Here is a 22,070-nt window from a genome sequence, read left to right on the forward strand (position 1 = left end):
TGCTGGAGATCTTGCTGCAACTCTCCCCTCTCTGGACAGAAGGTAACTAAATGGTACAGCACAATACTCGGTCCATCTGTACCAAGTGTGGAAACGTAGGTCTTTGGACATTGCTGAACCACAATTTCCAACATCCCTTCCCAATGCAGCAACATCTGTACCAAGGTTCTCTGTGAATCGGCTCTTCTCTGCTCCTTTTGTAAAGGGGTGGTTCCATATTTGCCTACACCTCACAGAAGGTAAACATCAAGAAATCCGAGAGCCAAAAAATCAATGTGAAGTTGCCTTTTTATTGTCGGGCATCTTACTCTGCCTACCCCTCCAAGAGGTGGTCTTCCTCTCCATCTCTACTGGAGGGCTGCTCTGATGCACACAGGTATTGCTCAATTTGGCTGCTGCTTACGTGTAGCAATATAGCTGATTAGAATGTTTCGCTTCTAGACCAACTGCTTTTTTGAAAAACCATTAGGAATATTTTTAAAGGGCACAGATTTCAGGTTTGGGGAGACCCTAGATGCTGGTGAAACCAATATTGGATTGGGTTGTGCAGTACCCAAGGAGAAGAGGCTACATAAGCTAGCTGAGCCTTCACCAAGTTGGCACTCTCCAGGTGTTGCTGAACTACAACTCCCATCATCCCCAACTTGGCCACATTGGCTGGGGATAATGGGGAGTGCAGTCGCAACATCTGGAGGGACCAGGTTTGCCAAGGCTGGTAGCTTATTCCCCTCTAGAACCACAGAGAGTGGTCCATAGAAACAGGACAACCAAAATCCAAACCGGGGGTTAAGTCATTTTCCTTCCAATGCATGCAGGAAGGCCACTGCTTAGGCCAGTAACCGAAAGAGCCAACCATGAGGAAATTCCACACCGAATATGGCGGGTGGGGTGTCCCGATTCCAGCTCCACACCAACATTTCCTTAAACAACTGTGTTTGTTACTCTTGACCAAAACAGAAGGCATTTTCGATCCGATTATTTTTACACAGAGCTGCTTCGGTGGAATCCAAAAACGGCTTTGTGAGGTAACAGCCACCCCTTTCTCCTACTTCAAAACTACCCTGGGCCTCTTAATAAATAATAATAATAGCAGCAACCAAAAACCAGGCACTTTGAGAAGCTGTGGCTTCAAACCCCATGCTGTAGGCCTCCTATACGCATCAGGAACCAGCTGAGGAAATACACCAAGAGGAACATTGGCAACACAGTGAAGTCCCTCCTGTCTCAAGGCGTGCGTCTCCCTCACTCTTCCCCACACACCAGAACGTGACGATTTCACAATTTCAAACGTTTTTATATATATTACATATATATACTTTAAAAAAAATGAGGTAAGTCATCTTGCCACAAAAAGACATGCTGCAGCCGCCTCCCTCTCCCCACCCGAATATTCCAGCTGCGAGGATAGCTATTATTGCTCTGTCTCTGGGTGGACTCTGATTGGCTGCTGGGTGGGCAGAGTACGTTATTGCCATTATCGGTAGCCAACGGGGCTGCCCGGCTTTCTGTCCTCGGGTTACCCCTGGGCACAACCCACAGAGGCCGCCTCTAGCAAGTGGGAGAGGTGGTGATGGGGCTGTGCAGGTACGGGAGGCTGCCGGCAGTGGAGTGCACAGCCACCGAGACCGGGAAACTGAAGACGAACTGGGAGGTGGGCGTGGAGGAGCTCTTCCCCCTTTCCCTCAGCGTCCCCGACGGGCTGGCGGCCTCGGCGGCGCACGACGTAGCCAGAACCTGGGACTCGAACTGGAGGAGCTGTCCCATGAAGCTGAAGTTCGGGGAGATGATACTCCGGCGCTGCTTGACAAACTCAAAGGCTTCCTCGAGCTTCACCCGCTTCTTCATGATCAGGTAGGCCAGGCAGATGGTTGCCGATCGGGAAATGCCAGCTTGGCAGTGCACTAGGACGCGGCCGTGACAGGCCTTCACAGAGTCTGGGGGGAGCAGAGCAGAAGGGTCAGAACACAGAGGAAGCAATCTCAACAGGCAAGAATCCTTCGACACCCAGGACTGTGCAAGGTTATGTAAGTTTTTAACATATTACAGTGGTACCTCGGGTTACATACGCTTCAGGTTACATACGCTTCAGGTTACAGACTCTGCTAACCCAGAAATAGTACCTCAGGTTAAGAACTTTGCTTCAGGATGAGAACAGAAATTGTGCTCCGGCAGCGTAGCAGCAGCAGGAGGCCCCATTAGCTAAAGTGTGCTCCAGGTTAAGAACAGTTTCAGGTTAAGTACGGACCTCCGGAGTGGTACCTATAATCTTGATAGCTGCCGTTTACCTTCCCGCCGGAGTGGTACCTATTTATCTACTTGCACTTTGACGTGCTTTCGAACTGCTAGGTTGGCAGGAGCGGGGACCGAGCAACGGGAGCTCACCCCGTCGCGGGGATTCGAACCGCCGACCTTCTGATCGGCAAGTCCTAGGCTCTGTGGTTTAACCCACAGCGCCACCCGCGTCCCTTCATGGCCCCTCAAGTGGACCACAAAACGTGGCTTGAGGCCTGCTCAGATTTTCCTCTAGTTTACTCTAGTAGCTAGAGACCTGAACATTTGCTCCACCGTTTGGAGCTGGACCCACAAGCTTCGGTTTTGAAGCCTGTGTCCCACTATCTCCTCTACCTCACCACCCAACCTTGCCAAGATGAACGTACCTATGTATTCAATCGCTTCCATGAACCAGGAGCTGATGTCGGTTTTGTGGTTGTCTTCTACCGGGATGCATTTGTATTGAAAATGTCCTTCAAAGTGGTTTGGGCAGTCCGAGGAAACATTCAACAAGGCGGTGATCCTCAAGGCGTCCAGCATTTCTCTCCGGGCGGCGTGATGAGCGCTGCCAAGGAAGAGGAACGGAAGGATTTCCACGGGGCCACCCTGCTCTCCGGAAGGGGAAGCGAGAAAGGAGAAAAGAGAGGGATCACTATGACTGAGAGAGGGAGAAGAGGAGTCCCAACAGGAAAAGGAACCGGCAGAGATGTGTGATGCTCACAGGATTCATGAGCTCCACAAAACACATCTGGCGAATGCCAGTGACATTGCTGGACTCACAACAGGGACAAATAAACAGCTGTCCCCATTCACAATTCTCTAGTGATTCTCAATCGTCGCCAGAGATCCACAATAGCTTTACGTTTGAAGCTTTCTGATCTTAAAGCTGTGGGACCCCAGCTTTCCCCCCCTCAAACCTGTGGAGGGCATGGTTTGAAATGGAATTGGCTATACCATGTGGTGTTATATATTCTGTAGGCTTACGGTGACTGAGCAAAAACACAAAACAAAAAGGGTGCAGCAGGAATATCACTCTGAATTGCATTTAGTGATGCAATTTAGCTTGCTGAGTAATGGTGAGCACACAATTTCTAATCAGGTCTTGGGCATCTGTCTCTCTTGAGAGCATTATGCCGCTATCTCAAACAAGACTCTGTATCACTTGCCAACAGCACGCCTGCAGCAAGGTTAACTGGCTTTAGAGTCACTTAATAATAGTTTGCCAAGATGTCCATTCTGAAACGTCGCTCTTCATTGAAAATCTGAACTCTCCTAATAAAACCTAGCCCTTTTGATTCATACAACTACACTTGCGGGTTCTTTGTTCATTTCCACAAATTTTTAGTCCCGGAAGGCCTGGGAGATTCCACTCCAGAGATCTCCAGATGTTGTGAACTGCATTTTCCATCATCTGTCCTTGACGACGGGATGGTGGCTGGAGATGATGGGAGGTGTAACCTACAATATCTGGAGGGTGTTGGCTAGACTATCTCTGCTCTACTCCTGAGCAAAGGAAGGCCACCAAGTTCAAATCCCTACACCATTCATTCTTGAATTACGACTGTGTGTCAGCCAGCATGACAGTAACACCCACACAAGAAATAACAATCGCTATTGACTGTCTCCCATGTTAGTCACCCTTGGGAGCTAGAAATTAATGGACATGACTAACTTAGGCTCCCTAATTATAGTAGGTCTACACCAAGTATAACTTGGTTGGTTGGATGCAACCTTATGGCTCCATGGTCTGCTAGACTAGAAGCCACTGCATCCAAACAGTGTACCAAAACATCTTCATTGTTCAGCAGACAACAACAGGTGTGTTGGTACTAAAGGGTTAAGAGGTAACAAGTCGCTCTAATCACTGAGCAGCTGGAAGTCATTAAGCATCCAGGAATGTGAGTTAGTTTGTATAAAGAGTCAGTTCACCCATGTTTCTCTCTCTTCTTTCCCCCTTGACCTGACTCGCAGACTCAGTTTGTGGCCATGGGCATGTTTGCTGATATGAGTTAAGTTTAGAGTAAAGTTTTCTTTATGCCGGAGATAAAAGCATGTGTGCTTTATCGCCAGGGTTTTTCTTTTGTGAATAAAGTTTTTCCCTGCGTTCCAAAGTGCTTGCTCCAGGATTCTTCATTGAAAGGTACTGACTCTCCTGCCTTCTTCAGCCGCTGCACGAAATTCTCTGCTGAGATAAGACTTATGGCGTTGGAAGTGCACTGGACGTTTACTTAACATTAAACTAATTAAAGTTTAATGGGCAAGGTGTACACCTTCTCCCAGCAAGGAAGATCTCTATAGAGAAGCAGGTTCCTGGACATTCTCCTTGTTGGATTGAAAGACACATGGCCAGGGGCACATCTGCATTACTTTGACACCACCACATTAGAGTGGCATCTTTTTACAAAGTAAGAATGGGGAGAACTAGTCCGGCCACACACAACGTATAGTCAGGTCTTGCTCACTGGTTTCTCAATGGCATCCAACTGGCCACTGGGAGAACCAGGGGCTGGACTGCATGGGCCTGATCCATGTTCTCATACTATCCAAATTAGGCCAGGCCATTTCCCCACTTCTAAAATATTCCGATGGAGAAAGTATTTCTCCAGGGCTCGGAGATCCTGTTTAAAGTGCAAAAACAGACCTCTGTTGTTTTAAGGACAGACAGGTTGTCTTTCATTCTTACGGATAATACACCAACCCAGGAGACTGAATTCATATTGACAATTCAGACAGAGCGAGGGTTTAAACGGCAATAAGCTCAGGAAAGCCAACCTGATCGTGTTGCGGTGTCCCACAGGAGCTGCAGCTGTGCTCAAGGTACTCTGCAGTCGCCACAACGGACGCAGCAGTCGGAGATTTTGTCTTTGCACAGAATTCCGGATATTCCGAGTGAAATCTCTCATAGCCGCCTGAAAGATAAGCAACATCCCAGTGTTAAGAGTGTTGGACCTGGGAGATCAGGGTTCAAACCCCCAACTGGTCGTGAAGCTCACTGGGTGACCTTGTGCCAATCGCAGCCTCTTAACCTGCCTCACAGGGTCGTTGTAGGGATTAACTGAGGAGGGGGGTGAACCATGTACTTCTTGGAGGAAAAGGTTGCCTATAAATGCAATAAATAAGCTCTTCTGTTTACCTGCTTAAGAAAGCAGGAGGAGATGGAGATGTCAGTTGCCAGAGATCTCCATGCGCTTGCAATGGAACCCATGGCAGTCGCAAAACGCTCCTGGCGCCTGGCTAATTTCTAACACTGAATCCAACGTTGCATTTTCAAATATTGTCCAAGCTCTATTTACTACGGATGACTTCATAGTTTCCTACAGACCAGGAGGTCTCCAATGCTATCCATCTTTTAGCAAAAAGTGCTGTTTTCTCCACATCCACAGGTCACCTGCTGACAGGCCCACAAATCCAGCTGCCAGGTGGCCAACAGCTCCTCTCTCCCCTCTGGGGACGGATTCTGCTGCATTCAAAGGGCTTGGCCCCAGAGGCGAAGCAACCTGCTCTGGTACCTGGAGCGGCACTCGTTCCAGGGGGCATGGCGCGCATCCCAGGGGGCGTGGTGCACTGGCCGGGGGGGTGCAGGGTGAATGTGGCATGCCCCGGGGTGCCGCTGTTCGGGGGGGTCGGCATTTTGGCCCTCCCCCTTTTGGAATGGCACCTGGAGCGCCCCAGTCCGCCCCCTTGGAACGCCCCTGCTTGGCCCAGCACATGGCGTTTTACTGCAAACGGGAAGTTACCATACTTTTCGTTCCATAGGGCGCATTGTACCATAAGGCACACCTAGTATTTTTTTGGGGGGGGTCAAGAAAAAAAATCTGTCCGGGTTGGATGGATCCCGCTCACTGTCTTGGCTTTGTTTTTAGCCGCGCGCAATCTCTCCTGGCTGGAGAGGTTGCGTGCGGCTTTGTTTTTAGCCGTGGGGCTGGGGAAGCCTGAGCTTCCCCCGACCCCAGCCCCCAGAACAGGTCGGGGAGCGGCGGCAAGGTTGCATGCAGCCTTGCCTCCACTCCTGGAGCTTGCGGGGCTGGCGGGGGAGGCCTGGGCCCCCTCCAGCCCCAGGGACCACACATTCACGCCATAAGACACACAGACATTTCCCCCTAGTTTTCAAGAAGAAAAAAGTGCATCTTATGGAGCGAAAAATACGGTAACTTGGGGCGGGAGGAATTTGTGCCCTGGGTGTCTTCTCCAGCACATGCAGAGAGCACAGGGAGACCTTGCTTTGGATTTGAAGAAGAGAAAAGCAGTGATAGCCCCAAATGAACTGACTATAGAATGATCTGATCCACTGGGTCTTCTGCTTTGTTCGTTGGTTGAACTTTATGAGTTACTTCTGTTGAAATTTACAATTTGATGCTATGAATCGTATATCTTATTTATCCAAGAACACAGCCGGTTACGTCTCGTGTGTTTATTGAGTATGCTTTAAGTGATCATAGGTTTGTTGGTTGTTGCTTTGTCCCCAAAGCCCTGCATGAATTTGGGCTCAGTTCTATGGTGCATGCAAGATCTTAATAGCCGCCGTGGAACGTATTAATCTGTTCAGCAGTCATCAGCACTCATAATAGCTCTGGTAAGGACCACATCACAGTGATCTTTAGCTTGGATAATGACATAGTCTAAAAGGTGCCAGTGGTTCCGCTGGGGATGCTTCCATTATGTTTTATTTTATTTTCAAAAGTGTGTGTTGGTAATACAGTGGTACCTCAGGTTACAGACGCTTCAGGTTACAGACGCTTCAGGTTACAGACTCCGCTAGCCCAGAAATAGTACCTCGCGTTAAGAACTTTGCTTCAGGATGAGAACAGAAATCGTGCTCCGGTGGCGTGGCGACAGCAGGAGGCCCCATTAGCTAAAGTGGTGCTTCAGGTTAAGAACAGTTTCATGTTAAGAACGGACCTCCGGAACGAATTAAGTATTTAACCTGAGGTACCACTGTAACAAGGTTGTGCGCTGCACGTATAGCCAAAAGTAAAATTCCATTCTGGTTGCTATTGCCAATTCCTTCTTTCCCAATCGGCTATGTGTGATTGCCAAAGAAGAAGAAGAAGCATGCAAGAGAACTTGGGAGGAGGGAGACCATTGTCTCACTCACCCATTTTCAGAGTTCTCTGCAGCTGCCAGAGGACTTGAGGAAGGCGATGGGGCTCAGTGACAAGCACAAAGGCTGGCTGGCTAGCATGCCAACTCGCAATCTGTCAATCCGAACCTTTTTAGCACACTCACAAACCTAGCCCTCGGGCAAAAATGCTCGCATTCCTTGATTAGTACCACCCCTGGATATTTTTGGAGCAGGGGCAGAAGGCCCACTTCGATCACAGTGCAAGACAGTCATGATATGTGACTTCATAAGCTCATCAGCCCAGTATCACAAGAGCTGCATAGCCTGATTGATGGAGTGCTGAGAAATCTCTCTATTCTTGCCATTTCAAACAGGTACAAACACTGCACTTATCAGGGTCCTATCTGGCTGGTATTCTGCATTCAGCTGACTCACAAACCACACAAGGCCCTTTCAAGTATCTACACTTTTTCCTTCAAGGACTTCCCTTTTGCTGGTTTGTTTTGATATGTTCTGAAGTTTTATTTATTTTTAATAGCCCTCTGCAGTGTTGGATGGCAGGTTGAGAGGAATTCCCTACCAGGACAGACTTTGCTCGTGTGCTCAAGACATCGATTCCATAAAACATATTTTGTTGCACTGTGCAAAATATGAGCAAGCCAGGGCTGAACTGATACTACCCTTTGCTGGTACCTTTCCCGGGAAAATCAGAGGCTCACTATGTCAGGTTCCTACTGGAAGACCGGACAATGCTAGAACGTTAGCAGTGGAAAAGTTTTTATTGGTGGTTGCAAGAACAAATGAGCCCTATATTCTAAACAAAATGCTTGTCTAACCTGAAGGTAGGCTGTATGAATTGTGTATTGATTTGTAATGATTTGTTGGGTCTCTGGACCGTAATAAAGATGGATTGATGGTTTTTAATAGGCATTTAAAATTACCATTCTATAAACTGCTTTAAGCTTCGTTGCTGAAAAGCGGTATACGAATATTGCATGCACACACACACAAACACACAAGTTCCTTATCCAAATTTTGGGGTTCCCAAATCATTGTTTAAAGCCCGCCCCCCTTTAAAAAACGTTGAGGTCCCATTCAAAAGATGTCCTGGTCTCCCTTGCTGCAACATACCTCCCACTATTGATGTAGAGGGTTGGGGAACTGGATCCAACCAACACATTCCAAAGGATCCTGCAAATTCCATTCAACAAGAACCAATGATCCCTATATTCTGAACAAAATGATTGTTTAACCTGGAGGTAGGCTGTATGAATTGTGTATTGCTTTGTAATGATTTGTTGAGTCTCTGGACTGTAATAAAGATTGTTGTTGTTGTTTCTTTCTTTCCATTCAACACTTTCTTGCAGCCCTTGACCCTCAATACTTCTACAATAGAAATGTCTTCTTCCAGTCTGTCCCCACTCTTCACGCATTCCTCTTTTACCAAGCCCTCAACATCCTTCGTTCCCACAAAGATCAGAAACTTTGTTCTGGGAAAACCACTCACCTTCCCAGGGGAGTGGAGTTGCAGGCTGGCCACGAGCGCTCCCCATGTACAGCGGGGGGCGTGGTGGTGCCACCTACATCATGCCCCACGGCCGACCAATCAGGTCTACCGTGGGGCGTGGCTTACCGGATTTAAACCTCCACAAGGCTCCTGCACCGGATCTCCCACCCTATTTTCATGCGTTTGCCATCTTGGCCTTGCTATGGACTACAGTTGGTCGCCTGTTGAGGGGGCCCGGTAGGAATTTTCCCACTTGGCAAATTGGCACCAGCCATGTGGTTTTCACCTGTCTTGTAGCAATCGTCACAACTTTGTAAGGTTTGGCGGTTAAAGGTAAAGGGACCCCTGACCATTAGGTCCAGTTGTGGCCAACTCTGGGGTTGTGGTGCTCACCTCGCTTTATTGGCCGAGGGAGTTGGTGTACAGCTTCCGGGTCATGTGGCCAGAATGACTAAGCCGCTTCTGGTGAAGCAGAGCAGTGCACGGAAACGCCGTTTACCTTCCCGCCAGAGTGGTACCTATTTATCTACTTGCACTTTGACGTGCTTTCGAACTTCTAGGTTGGCAGGAGCAGGGACCGAGCAACAGGAGCTCCCACCGTCGCGGGCATTCAAACCGCCGACCATAAACAAGTCCCTTCTGATAAACAAGTCCTAGTCTCTGTGGTTTAACCCACAGCGCCACCCGCATCAACTGCGTTTGGCGGTTAGGCACTGGTACACCTGGTTGATGGGAGGGGAGGTTGTGTCCTTCACCTGCACCTCCTCTTTAAGGTTATTCCCTTAAAGGGATCCGGGGGTGTGGATCCTGTCCGAAGCCCGGGTATGGGCTAGGGCCATGCCACGACCCCATCGGGGACCCTGGGGGAGCTCGCAGTTGATGTACATCAACAGGGCTCCCACTACTACTGGTTGACACTTATGAGATTACCTGCATGACGGGCAGGAGTCAGATATAGCTGGTTCAGTTCCAATGCCTAGGCCAATACCGCTCACATCTGTAACCAATAAAGTTGTGGCTTTATTTATCCCATTAACCCCAAATATTGGTGTCTCTATGTTTCATTATCAAAGACATGGGATGGTGCTCTGGGCCACACCATGCAAAACCTAACCATCAATTTCTTGCTTGACATTCTGCATTCAAATGAGCGCACTCAGTACTTGGGTTACACGAACCTTTCTGTGTAGAGAACTGCAATCCAATGGTCTCATGACTCTCATGAACACATGATTCTCCAAAGGTAGTGTTATCCTAAACCACATACCAACAAAGTGAGGTTTGACAGCAGCCAAAAGACTGATATCGATTCATTGGAGATAATACTATGGCCTCCTTTGATCAATGGATAGAAGATACGATAACTCTCTCAACATACAAACAAGATTGCTTTTAGATGCAGATTGTGTATGGATAAATATAATGATATTTGGAATGCATTTATAAAAATTAGAATGACTTGTTAATAATTTTACATTCCTTGGAATAGTCCTATTACTAATATACCCATTTATTGTACTGTTATCAGCTGCAAGCACTTTTTTCTTTTGGGTTTTCCCCTTTGTTTTATTTTTCCACTGAATTTTTAAATTAAATAAAAATGGGGGGGGGGGGAGAGGGATGATTCTCCAAGGGTGATCTAACTAGGTACCAAACATACAAAGGATTGCATGACTGGAAACAGAAGGACTTTGTGTGACTGTTGAACTGGCTAACCAAGTAACAAACAAAATGCACCAGCCTGAGGAAGGAAGATTTATTCAGTATGATGTTCAAGAGACTCTAAAGGTAAAGGGACCCCTGACCATTAGGTCCAGTCGTGACCAACTCTGGGGTTGCGGCGCTCATCTCGCTTTATTGGCCAAGGGAGCTGGCGTACAGCTTCCAGGTCATGTGACCAACATGACTAAGCCGCTTCTGATGAACCAGAGCAGCGCACGGAAACGCCGTTTACCTTCCCGCCAGAGCGGTACCTATTTATCTACTTGCACTTTGAGGTGCTTTCGAACTGCTAGGTTGGCAGGAGCAGGGACCGAGCAACGGGAGCTCACTCCATTGCGGGGATTTGAACCGCTGATCTTCTGATCGGCAAATCCTAGGCTCTGTGGTTTAACCCACAGCACCACCCATGTCCCCTAACAAGAGACTCTATTTGCTCCATTTACTACTCTCCATTTAAAAAAAAATCCCTTTAACTTGGGCAGATATAAACAGGATTGTGTGTACTGTTGCATACTTAAAGATCAAATTCTGTACCCAGACAAGCTGAACCAATTTCAGTGTCCTGAATAAATTATGTGAACTGTGCAAATTTGAACATTACTGTATTTCCAATGCTGTTAGTCCCTGACCACAAGACGCAAAGTTTCTAAAGAAACCACTCAAACTCTTATTCATGCACCTCTCTAGTTTCCAAGATTTTAAACTGGGCGGCAACCTATATTTAAAAAAATACTAATCTCAGTTGATTCTTGGTTTATTCTTAGCTTCAAAATGTACAACAGCATTTAAGATTGGGACCTGTCACTAGAGCATCATTGCCAAACTACAGATAATGATAGCTGAACAAGCTAAAATACATTCCTTGTGATATGTATCAATTTTTTTAAGACTCATTTAATTATCTGCTTCGATTGAGAGAACACTCAGTTTAAACTGTATACCGCTGTGAAGCATGAATTGTGCGAAGGCAGGCCTCTGTGTGCTGCTGTTAATATAAATTACTCTGAAATATTTGGGGATTTTCAAACCACTCTGCACTTGATCTATCCCAGATCTGGCCTTATCAACACCCAAAACGTTTTAACTGCACTTGCGTACGACTGTTGCAATCACAAGCTTTTCCATTATTTTTCACCCATTCATGGCGGTGTCACAATTTTCCTGCAATCGCTGGCACATGGTCACTCTGCAAGACTTTGTTTCCTACTGAGTCAAAGGAAAGACAGGAATTCCATGGAGCTTCAGAGCAACAGCCGCTCAGCTGATTCACGGGTTAAGTGACAAATCCATTGCCCCAAGACACCAAAACTTAAACAGCGATCTGGATGATCACCCGAGATTTGCACACAGGTCACTTGGCTGATCAAATATTGTCTGTTGATTATTTCTTCACGGTCAAATATCCAAAGGAGCCATCATGCTTGAGAAATTAATCTCCGCACAAATGCCTTTCAAAGCTGACTTTTGTTTGTCTCTGTATAATACAACTTATTTCTATTTTTCCCTCTTTCCCTACTTTTGTAACTCTAGTTTGACCGTAATTTTTAAGGATAAAAGCAAAAGGCGAACTGAATAAGTGAATCGTTCACAGAAACATCCCCTAACATCGCTAAAAATTGTGATAATTCATTGTATTTGTTGGAATATGGTTTCTTGTTTCGCCGTAACAGGCAAGCTTGTTTTTGCACTTAAATATATACGATATCTTTATTGTCATTGTCCCATGCAGAACAATGAAACTGAAAAACTACATAAAACATTCAAACCCCCCTAAAAACTCTGAAACCACATTTTAAAATACACTATACTATAGAGGCCCCTTATGCGTTTAGAACCAGAATTGCATTTGCGTAGAAACTGTTTCTCAGACGGCTAGTCCTGGCTTTTATAACCCTATACCTTTTTCCAGAAGGCAGAAGCTGAAAGAGATCATTTCCGGGGTGCCTACTATCCTGCGCTATTTCTGCCGCTTTCTTACGGCACCTGATAGCATAGATTTGATCTAAGGTGGGAAGAGTGCACCCAATTATTCTCTCTGCAGTCTTTACAACCCTGGGACAGCATGGGACAGGTCTTTTGCCTCTGTACCAAACCAATTGGGGTTGCCAATGGGGAATCTGTGAACACAGCTTTAAAGTCTCCCACCAGCAAGGTCTCAGAGCCCCCCTCCCCACTTGGTGATAGGCGGTTATCTCTTTCTCCTCTGAATAGTACATAGAGCTGAAAGAGGAAGTCAGAAGAGTGGTGTCCTTTCCCACTTCCTCTCTCTGTTCTTCCTGCTTTTCAAGACTCAGATTGAGCTACCAGATGAGATATTTACCAAGATCACTTGGAATTGCAAAGAGAGAAAAGTTATGTGTGTGAGCGTGAGTTTTCCGGGAGAGGAGGGGAGGTGATAACAGAGGGAAGGAGAGAGTGGTGCCCACAGCACTCACTCAAAATCCAAATGTGTCCTTGAGCCCAATTAAAATTGCAAAGGATCTTTTGTTATTTTGTTTGACCCACTCTTTCGGAGCAGTCAATTACCCAATCTAGGACCACCACTAGCCCCCAGTATACACTGAGGCGGTCCCCAACACAGCAATTAAAACAAATGCTAAAATATAAAACGGAACAGCAGCTTGCCTCTTCAGCAGTAAAAGTTGATGCAGTGAAAGCCCCAAAAGAAACCAATAATCTGGATATATGGCATCATAGTTTTAAATCGGTATCTTCTTTTTCATGTATTTTTTATTCATTTTCAAATTATTATGGAACCACAGAGACAGGTAAACAAGAGCAAAAGTTAAATAACGTCTCCAACTAAAAGCACTGCATACCAAACCTAAACATATTAAATAGCAACTCAATCGAAAATCATGACAACCATATTTCTCTAGATGTCACGTGGCGAGACACATGTAAATCTAAAACAAAACTATATGAAATAAAATCCCACCATACTGAAGAGAAATTATGTGGATCTACCTGTCCCATAGACCTGTAACTTACGTGCTATGTTTTCTGCAACAACTAAATTCCAGAAATATTTAGACCAGGCATAGGCACACTCCGGCCCTCCAGATGTTCTGAGACTACAATTCCCATCATCCCTGACCACTGGTCCTGTTAGCTAGGGATGGTGGGAATTGTAGTTCCAAAACATTGGGAGGGCCAGAGTTTGCCTATGCCTGATTTAGACCATAAGGATGCAGTCAGAATTTTTTCAAGCATCATGGGGTAAGGCAGAAAGGAAGAAGATACTGCTTGTTCTTCGCAGACTGCCAGAGCAGCAACGTTCAGCACAACCTTTGCAAACCACTGGCTTAAGATCACAACCAAGTATTTGTTTTATTTCTGAGCCAACCTCACTCTCAAAAGCGACTTGAAACACAGAGAGAGACCATGGCTCATACCTTTCCAGGAAATACCTGGGCCAAAGGCCTGGTCAAAAGGCAACAATATTCGGCTGAATGGACCACACTGTATCTGACAGAACAGATCAGGGACAGGCACCAGGAGGGCAAATCACCAGCCCTCCAGCATAGCTCCTGCCTGCAAATCCATCTTAGTCCCCAAAGCATGTCACATGTGAGTAAGCAGCAGAGGTCCCCAAGGCACAGGCAACTGGGAGGGAGCAGCTGAGATGCCCCAAGGGGAGAAGATCAGCTGGTCCCTCTGCCTCTGCTGTAGGAAGAGGAGGCAAAAGACTCATCAGCCATAGACAACCTATGCTATCTATGGATGTTTCTCAGCCCTTGCAGAACTCAAAACACGGCCTTCATTAAAAGGTTAGGCCCTGACCAGGGTTATAAACGCAGCTTCGCACATTTGCAAAATAAGAAAAATCCTCCACTAGCTTGGAATCTACATCATTCTCAGGAGATGGTGCCACCAAAAGCGGTTTTTCTACAGAAACTGGTGCAAATATCCTTCCAGGGCACATGAAGACATATACCCAGGCATGGCATCAAGGCTGTGTGTTGCTTTGTTCCTTTTTTTTATCCTTGAAGATGCATTCCTAAGTCCCGAGAAGGGAGAGGCCGTTCCAGGGACAATAAAGCAGGATCTTTCCACCCACCCAGAGCTTTTGCAGTTCAAAAGGTCACCAGCAGCCTTCATGCACACACACACACACACACACACACACACACACAGCCCAGATGACAGGTCAGATGGGCAGGAAACAACCTCCGGATACAATTCAGTCTACTATTTCCAAAGACCACACCAGGAGGGACCGTGGATGAGACCCCCGCTACCCGCACTCCCTGGCTGCGAAGGATGTGAAGGAGGTTGCAAAGGGTGATAATAACTCCCTCTTTTTTCTGAGTATTGCATAGTATTTAAGAAGCACATCTGAGGGAGGGAGAAATGGGTGCGAAACCTCACGGTGACGGAGCCTGCGCCACTAATGCATGGCACACGCAGAGTGCACGGCGCTGCACAAAGGACAGAATCAAGGCTGTCTATTGCCGAAAGAAATCTCTTCCTACTAGGCGGAGCTGCCTGCATGGGGAAGGGATCGCCCGCGCAGTTTGGCGGCGAGGGAAGGGAGTAGGCGAGGGTTAGGGAGCCAATCTGAGCCCTACCTCCAATAACTTCCTGGGGTTCAAGACAGGTCGGGAAGCTCCCACTCTCAGGGCTTGAAATGGGAGTCGCAAGTGTTGGGAGACACACATTGCCCTAAGAGGCACTCCCGTCTGAACGCTACACGACCGGGCAACACGGAAGTGCGCAGGCACGATTCACAGAATCGTAGCGTTGGAAGGGACCCCGAGGGTCATCTAGTCCGACCCCCTGCAATGCAGGAATCCTGCTCACAGCCACCCCGGGTAGTCTCGAACCACCAACCTTCTGGTTAACAGCCATGACCCATCCTTGCGCACCCTCGGCTGGGTCCGCAAAACTCCTTCTCCCCGGAGGTCTTGGGTCACCCCTCACTCACCTTTCTTTTTTTTCCAATTTTTTTTATTGGTTTTCACAACATTATAAACAAAGAAACACATAAGACAAACATAAATCATAGCCTTATTAAAAAAGTACACTTATTAACATTGTTAAGTGACTTCCTCGCTTCCCCTTGGTTGGATTTTAGCGGTTTTCCAAATCACAGTTCTTATAAAATTTAACTTAAACATTAGCATCCTTAGATCTTCCCATTATGAAATTAAACCTATTAATTCACCACTTAACATCAATAAAATCCTGAGCCAATTAGGGAAGGTGCCCGCTCACCTTTCAGCAGGCAGATGTCGGCGTGCTGCGCGTCCCGGCGCAGCGCCCGCACCACCAGCGCCACGGTGCTGTCCTCCCGGAGCGCGTCCGCCCGCCCGCTGCGCTCGTCGTACACCACCACGGCCGAGTAGAGCCCCGAGCGGAGGCGGGCGCGCGCCTCGTCGTCGGCCGGCAGGATCTGCTCCAGGCTGACGGAGCCCTTGGCCCTGCGCCGGACGATGGTGTTGCAGCGCACGTTGAGCGCGCCGCGGATGTGGCCCGCGCTGTGCGCCAGGAAAGGTCTGCAGTCCAAGAGGAGGCACTTGCCGCCCTGGCCGGAGCCCCCGCCGTGCAGGAGGCGCTGCAGCCCCACGCACTCCATCTCGCGCAGCTCCGCCATGGCCGCCGCCGCCCAGCCTCCCTCCCTCTCCCTCCTGCTGCTGCGGGACACGGGCCTTAGCGCGCTCCTCTTGCGCGCAGCCCTAGCGCGGCCGCGGAGAAGGAAGCGCAGCTGCTGCTGCTGCTGCTGCCGCTGGTGGCGACGGCGGTGCTGGCCGCGCGCCCTCCGGAGCGCGTGGGAGGGTCGCTTTTACTACCTCGCCCCGCCCTCCCGGCTCGGCTTTCCCTCTCCCCGCCGCCGGGCCCCATTCTTGCCTCCGCTCGCCTTGAATGGAACGCGCGACGTCACAATGGGAGGAATCGAACGCGGCCCTGGCGCTTGTGCGCGCGTTCCATTCATAATAATAATAGAGGAGGAGGAGGAGGGGCGGGAGGGAAAGGAAGGAGGCGCGTTCCCCAGGCTTTGTGAATGGGAAGCCGAGCGCGGAGGGGCGGCGGCGTTAGGGAACCACCCAAGCAATTCAAGGGGCCGCTTCCTGGCTTTCTCTGTCATCCTGGCGCGATCCGAGAAGCACTTGGTTCGTTTGTTTGCTGCTGCGTCACGTTTCTTAGGAAAGCCCTTCTTGTTTTCCGTGGAAAGCAGCGCCGGGTCGCGGCCTCAGCTGCGCGCACATCCTGGCGCCGGGTTTGGGGTTGTTTCTGGCTTCCTAATGGGCGCGCGCACTTGGCGGGGCTGCTTCTCCGGTAGAAATGAGAGGCCCGAATTGGTACATCGTCACCCTTTTAAAACAGGAAAAAGCCGCTTCCAGTGAAGTGTGAGGCGGGGAGGACTTGGCCCTTTCATGTGTCGAGTAACTTCCGCCCTGACATCAGTCATGTGTCGCCAATCTTTACTTTTCGATGCACGTTTCTAAAATTCTCAGCATTCCTGGGTTAGTTACTACAGTCCAAACGCCACTTACCTGGGAGTAAAGGCAACTGAATTCCATGGGGCATGGTTAGGATAGTAGCTCGACTTTTTCCAGTCTATTCTAGTCGTATTAAATAGTATTTATAATACTTTACTGATTGGCAGGGTGATGTTTTTTTCAGCCGGAACTGAGTTCCGCCACCTCTTTTGTAGCTGTAGTGTCAGGCTTCGGGCAGCGCGACGGAGGCAACGTTGTAATGGGGCCGCAGCCATGCCGGCGGCGGGGCAATTGGGAGAAGTTTCCCCCCACAAAAAAAAAGTGTTTTTGTTTCCCACCTAAAACATCTTTGGCTCCCCCCTAAAGAAAGCACAACAACTTTGGGTTGTCCATAAAAAAAAACCCCACTGCTGACTGGTTATATTTGTTGGTCTTGCATTTTATTGTATACCACTTAATCATTAATATTTTAAAGTACTGTCCTATAAAATAATAATAAGATTTGAACCTGAGACTGAATAAATCTTATTATTGTTTATTTCATTGATTTCTCATGATGCCAAATTTTGCCTAGTCCACATCCAGCCAAATTTAGATTTGCATCCCAATAGTAGATTGTGTCCCAATTTCTTTCTTTAAAAAATTATTCAAAATTAAAACAAAACATATTATCCAAAAAAATATCATCCTTATCCCCCCCATTTTTCCTCCCTCCCCCCACCCTCCCACACAAAACCCCCCACCCCCACCCCGAATTCCCTCAGATCTAGTCTTTGGTTTCTCTGAGACTGCTGTTTTCTGCATGTTACAAAGTTGTATAGATCCTCAAACTATTTAGCTGATTATTATCAATAAAAAGTTTGTGAATGTTTATTCAAAGCCAGCCAAGGAGTCCAGTTCGCTTTGTTGCATCTTCAGATACTTTGTAAAGGGTTCCCATTCATCTTTAAAGTCACAGTTATTCTTGTCCCGTAGCTTATATGTCAGTTTTGCCAGTTCTGCATAGTCCGTCAATTTTTCTTGCCATGATTCTTTAGTTGGGGTTTCTTCAGTCTTCCATCCTTGTGCTATTAGAACTCTCGCGGCTGGATTGCATCCCAATTTCTTGCCAGTATGGGGCCAATGACAACTCACTCCTGGAGGAGACAGGCTTTCAACAGGACCACCACACTCTAGGATAGAGTAGCCCACCACTATCCATTTCCCCCGCTCAATTGTCCTGATTTGCTGCTATTTAACCAAGAAAAAATATATACACAAAATACGCACATTTCCTGTTATCTTTAATTTGGACCTAAGCTGAGACACAGTAATCATTCAAAACAAAACAAAACACCCCAGAGGTCTCTGCGCTTTCAGAGTTTGTCAGAAGAGAGACTTGAAAAGATTTGAACGTGGGACTGAATAATCTGTACTCCTGGCTTCTCACCAAAAACTCCCTGGATAAGATGATCTTCCTATTGCATTATTTAATTAAGATGTCATGTTGCCCAATACATTTTTAATACCTTAATTTCACTTTAAAGGCACACTCAGTCCTAGGCGGCACTTCGTTCATGAATGAGGAGACTGAATCACATGAGCACACGAAAGCCCATGTGAACTGAGCTTCCAAAGGATTTTGACATCTGGAAAGGGCATGGCTTCGTGGCAGGCTTCTGAATTGGCACATCTTTTTGTAGAAAGTAACGATGGATAGAGGCCAAACAGGGACACATTCCAAATACTTAGATGTCTCCCCGTAAAATCACTGGTCCTTAAAAATACGGTACTTAATGTTGGCTGCATTCAAGTACTCAGTGTTGAGCTTCACAACCCTTGTTTCTTCAGCTGCTACAAACCGAGATATTTCTCAGATGTCTGGCTAGAGACTATAGTGAGGAAGCCAGTAAAAGAATTCTTCCAGGTACTTATTTGGGGAGCTGCCTGGCTAGGTGTGTGTAAGCCAAACATCAAGAGCTAAATAACTCTTTGCCTTTGGCTCAAAGCCTGAAACACTGAAAAAACAGAATTAGGCGTGTGCGGATGAAGACATAATTTAGTAAATATTTTCACGGAAATGAAGCAGTCAGGATTTCTGAGGAGCAGAGAATCTATGCTTATCTGGCAGTATAGATAATATTATATTACTTAACATTTAATTGCCAGGTTAGATTTAAGTGAAACCTGAAATTGCTGGGTGTCTGTCCATTTTTTATCATCCTTGCTATTCCTGACCTAAACCCACAATATATATGTCTTCGTTTGGAGAGCAGAACAAACACATAAACAAACAAACCTTACAGAAATGTCAGCTATCGCTTTGAAGAAAGCCTGCTGTCATGCCAAGGCCTTCTCTTATTAACCTCGGAGCGCGTGAGAATGTTTTCAGCACCTGTTCTGCAACTTCTGTCATAAGCTAGCTTGCGTTCTTTTTCCCCGAGGGAGCGACTTTGACTCTACTGAGGCGATGGGAAAGTTCAGGTCGATTCATAGCAGTTACGTTTTAGGAAGTCACATGGTTTGCCACAGTGATGTGTTACTCTCTCGTACACCATAATAGTAATTACCTCGGGGATTCGTACTGAAATTTCACAAAGCGAGGAGGTTCCTTTCCACACCTAGTAATTATAGTGTGCACAGAGTTCTCATCAGTCTCTCAGGGAAAGTAAAGAAAGGTGCTTATGAGAAGGGAGAGCCACATCGCTCACAAATCTATAATGAAGAGGAACCTGTTGAACTTCCAGTCTGAAGCGAAAGCATATAAATGTATATAGATTTAATATGTACCACGATAGCTTTTATATACAGTGGTACCTTGGTTCTCAAACTTAATCCGTTCCAGAAGTCCATTCCAAAACCAAAACGTTCCAAAAGCAAGGCATGCTTTCCCATAGAAAGTAATACAAAATGGTTTAATCTGTTCCAGACTTTTAAAAACAACCCCTAAAACAGCAATTTAACTTGAATTTTACTATCTAACAAGACCATTGATGCATAAAACGAAAGCAATAAACAATGTACTGCAGTCACACAATCAATCAATAGCTGAACTGGGGCCCACACAGTCACAAAAGAAAAAGCCACAACAAAAATGCAAAATAAATAGCAAAAACAGACAGACCTCAGCGTAACACTTAGATAATCAGTGTAACACTCAAAACCGAGCACATTCAACTTCCAGAATAGTTCGCAAACTGGAACACTTCCAGGTTTGCAGTGTTTGGGTTCCAAGTTTTTGAGTATCAAGGCGTTTGAGAACCAAGGTACCACTGTGTGTGTGTTTGTAATTGTTATGATATAAATGCATGCATCTTATGTGAGCACTTTTAAATTCTGAAGGGTAGTATTCAACTAATGCTGTGTACATACTACTACCCTTTTAAAGCACTTTTGAAGTACATTTCCCCCCCTCAAAGAATTATGAGTACTGGAGTTTGTTAAGGATTTCTGGGAATTGTAACTCCATGAAGGGTAAACTACATTGCCCAGAATTCTCTGAAAGAAAGCATGTGCTCCAAAGGTATTGTGGGTACACAGCCTAAATTTCACTCAGAGTGGACCTATTGAAATAAAGAACTCTTAGTCATATTCATTAACTTTTGTGTGTCTGCTCTGAACAAAACTTAATTGAATACCACCCATTGCTTTCAACCAGGGAAAGTTACAAAATGTGTGTTTAATTCCCCCCACTGAAATCAAAGAGATATAGAAGTCTTCAAGGACAGCTAGAAACAACTTGGAATAGAACAGCATACAGTGGTACCTCAGGTTACATACGCTTCAGGTTACAGACTCCGCTAACCCAGAAATAGTACCTCGGGTTAAGAACTTTGCTTCAGGATGAGAACAGAAATCGTGCTCCGGTGGCACGGCGGCAGCAGGAGGCCCCATTAGCTAAAGTGGTGCTCAGTGGCGTAGCGTGGGTTGTCAGCACCCGGGGCAAGGCAAGTAATTTGCACCCCGTAACCCGTGGATTTGCGCCCCCTAACCCTAACCCCCAGATGTTGCGCCCGGTGCGGCCAGCCCCCCCCTGCACCTCCCACGCTACGCCACTGGTGGTGCTTCAGGTTAAGCACAGTTTCAGGTTAAAAACGGACCTCCGGAAGGAATTAAGTTTGTAACCAGAGGTACCACTGTATTTAAAATCAAGCTCTTGAATGTCTGTGTTACTTTCCACAATCCATTTCAGGAAAGGGCCTTCTGTGCCCCATACAGCACAAAATCCAACAATGTGGAAGAGCCCACAGTCTTGAGAGCCAACCAGGAAAATATATTCTGTCACAGTTCACTTTTGGAGCTACCCAATTCACGATCCTCAGCCATGATCTGCCCAAATTCTGCCCGCTTCTGTTCTTGAGTGGGCCAATACAACCTAATCCATCCTGTCTCTGCCTTTGGCCAACATTTGATCTAAAAAAACCTCTGTAGCTGTGATAGCTACTGCAGCAGCACCCAGAGCAGATGGGAGGAGATTACACCCTCCAACAGTTTCTATTTTCCAGGGACAATTCTCAGATTTACAGAAGACGTCCCGGTTTCAGATTTGATCCCAGAATGCCCTGGTTTTCCTTAGGACGTCCCTATTGTCATTGGATAAATGTTGGAGGGTTTGGAGTTATCCAATACCCAAGGCACCTGAAGGCTGAAGTTTTTTAATGTTTTATTATGTTTTTGTATATGTTGGAAGCTGCTCAGAGTGGCTGAGCCAACCCAGTCTGATGGGCGGGATATGAAGAAGAAGAAGGAGGAGGAGGAGGAGGTGGTGGTTATTATTTTCATCACATAAATGGTGGAGGGTATGGGAGATGTTAGTGGTAGAACAAGGAGCTTTTTGCCAGTTCCTAGAAGCCACATCACTCTGACATCTAACCAAAATTTAATAATAAATAAACAAGGGAGTCGCTGCACTCTGGGAGTGCATTGCCCCACTTTCAACAGACATACCTAATTCTGTTCAGACTTGAGCTCTGGGAAAACTGGTTCTGCTTGTCTGCTGCAGAGGCTGACTCTGAGCCATAGTGACCAGCTAAGTTCTCACATCTCACCACCAGCTCATATCACTTTTCAATTTCATTTCAATTTT

The 22,070-nt window shown here is 46.8% G+C and overlaps 1 protein-coding gene across 1 annotated transcript; it reads right to left on the reverse strand.

Moving 5' to 3' along the window:
• Positions 1 to 270: 270 nt before the first annotated feature.
• Positions 271 to 16,439, reverse strand: DUSP4 (dual specificity phosphatase 4). Its single transcript, XM_083719525.1, has 4 exons — positions 15,780 to 16,439; positions 5,044 to 5,180; positions 2,658 to 2,877; positions 271 to 1,934 (listed from the first exon to the last, which is right to left on the reverse strand). Exons 1-4 carry the CDS (start codon positions 16,156 to 16,158, stop codon positions 1,549 to 1,551), a joined length of 1,122 nt encoding a protein of 373 aa, XP_083575651.1. The 5' UTR covers positions 16,159 to 16,439; the 3' UTR covers positions 271 to 1,548.
• Between the last annotated feature and the right edge of the window lie 5,631 nt (positions 16,440 to 22,070).

This window comes from Podarcis gaigeae (assembly GCF_964106915.1).
Source record: "Podarcis gaigeae genome assembly, chromosome: 17".
Classification (NCBI taxonomy): domain Eukaryota; kingdom Metazoa; phylum Chordata; class Lepidosauria; order Squamata; family Lacertidae; genus Podarcis; species Podarcis gaigeae.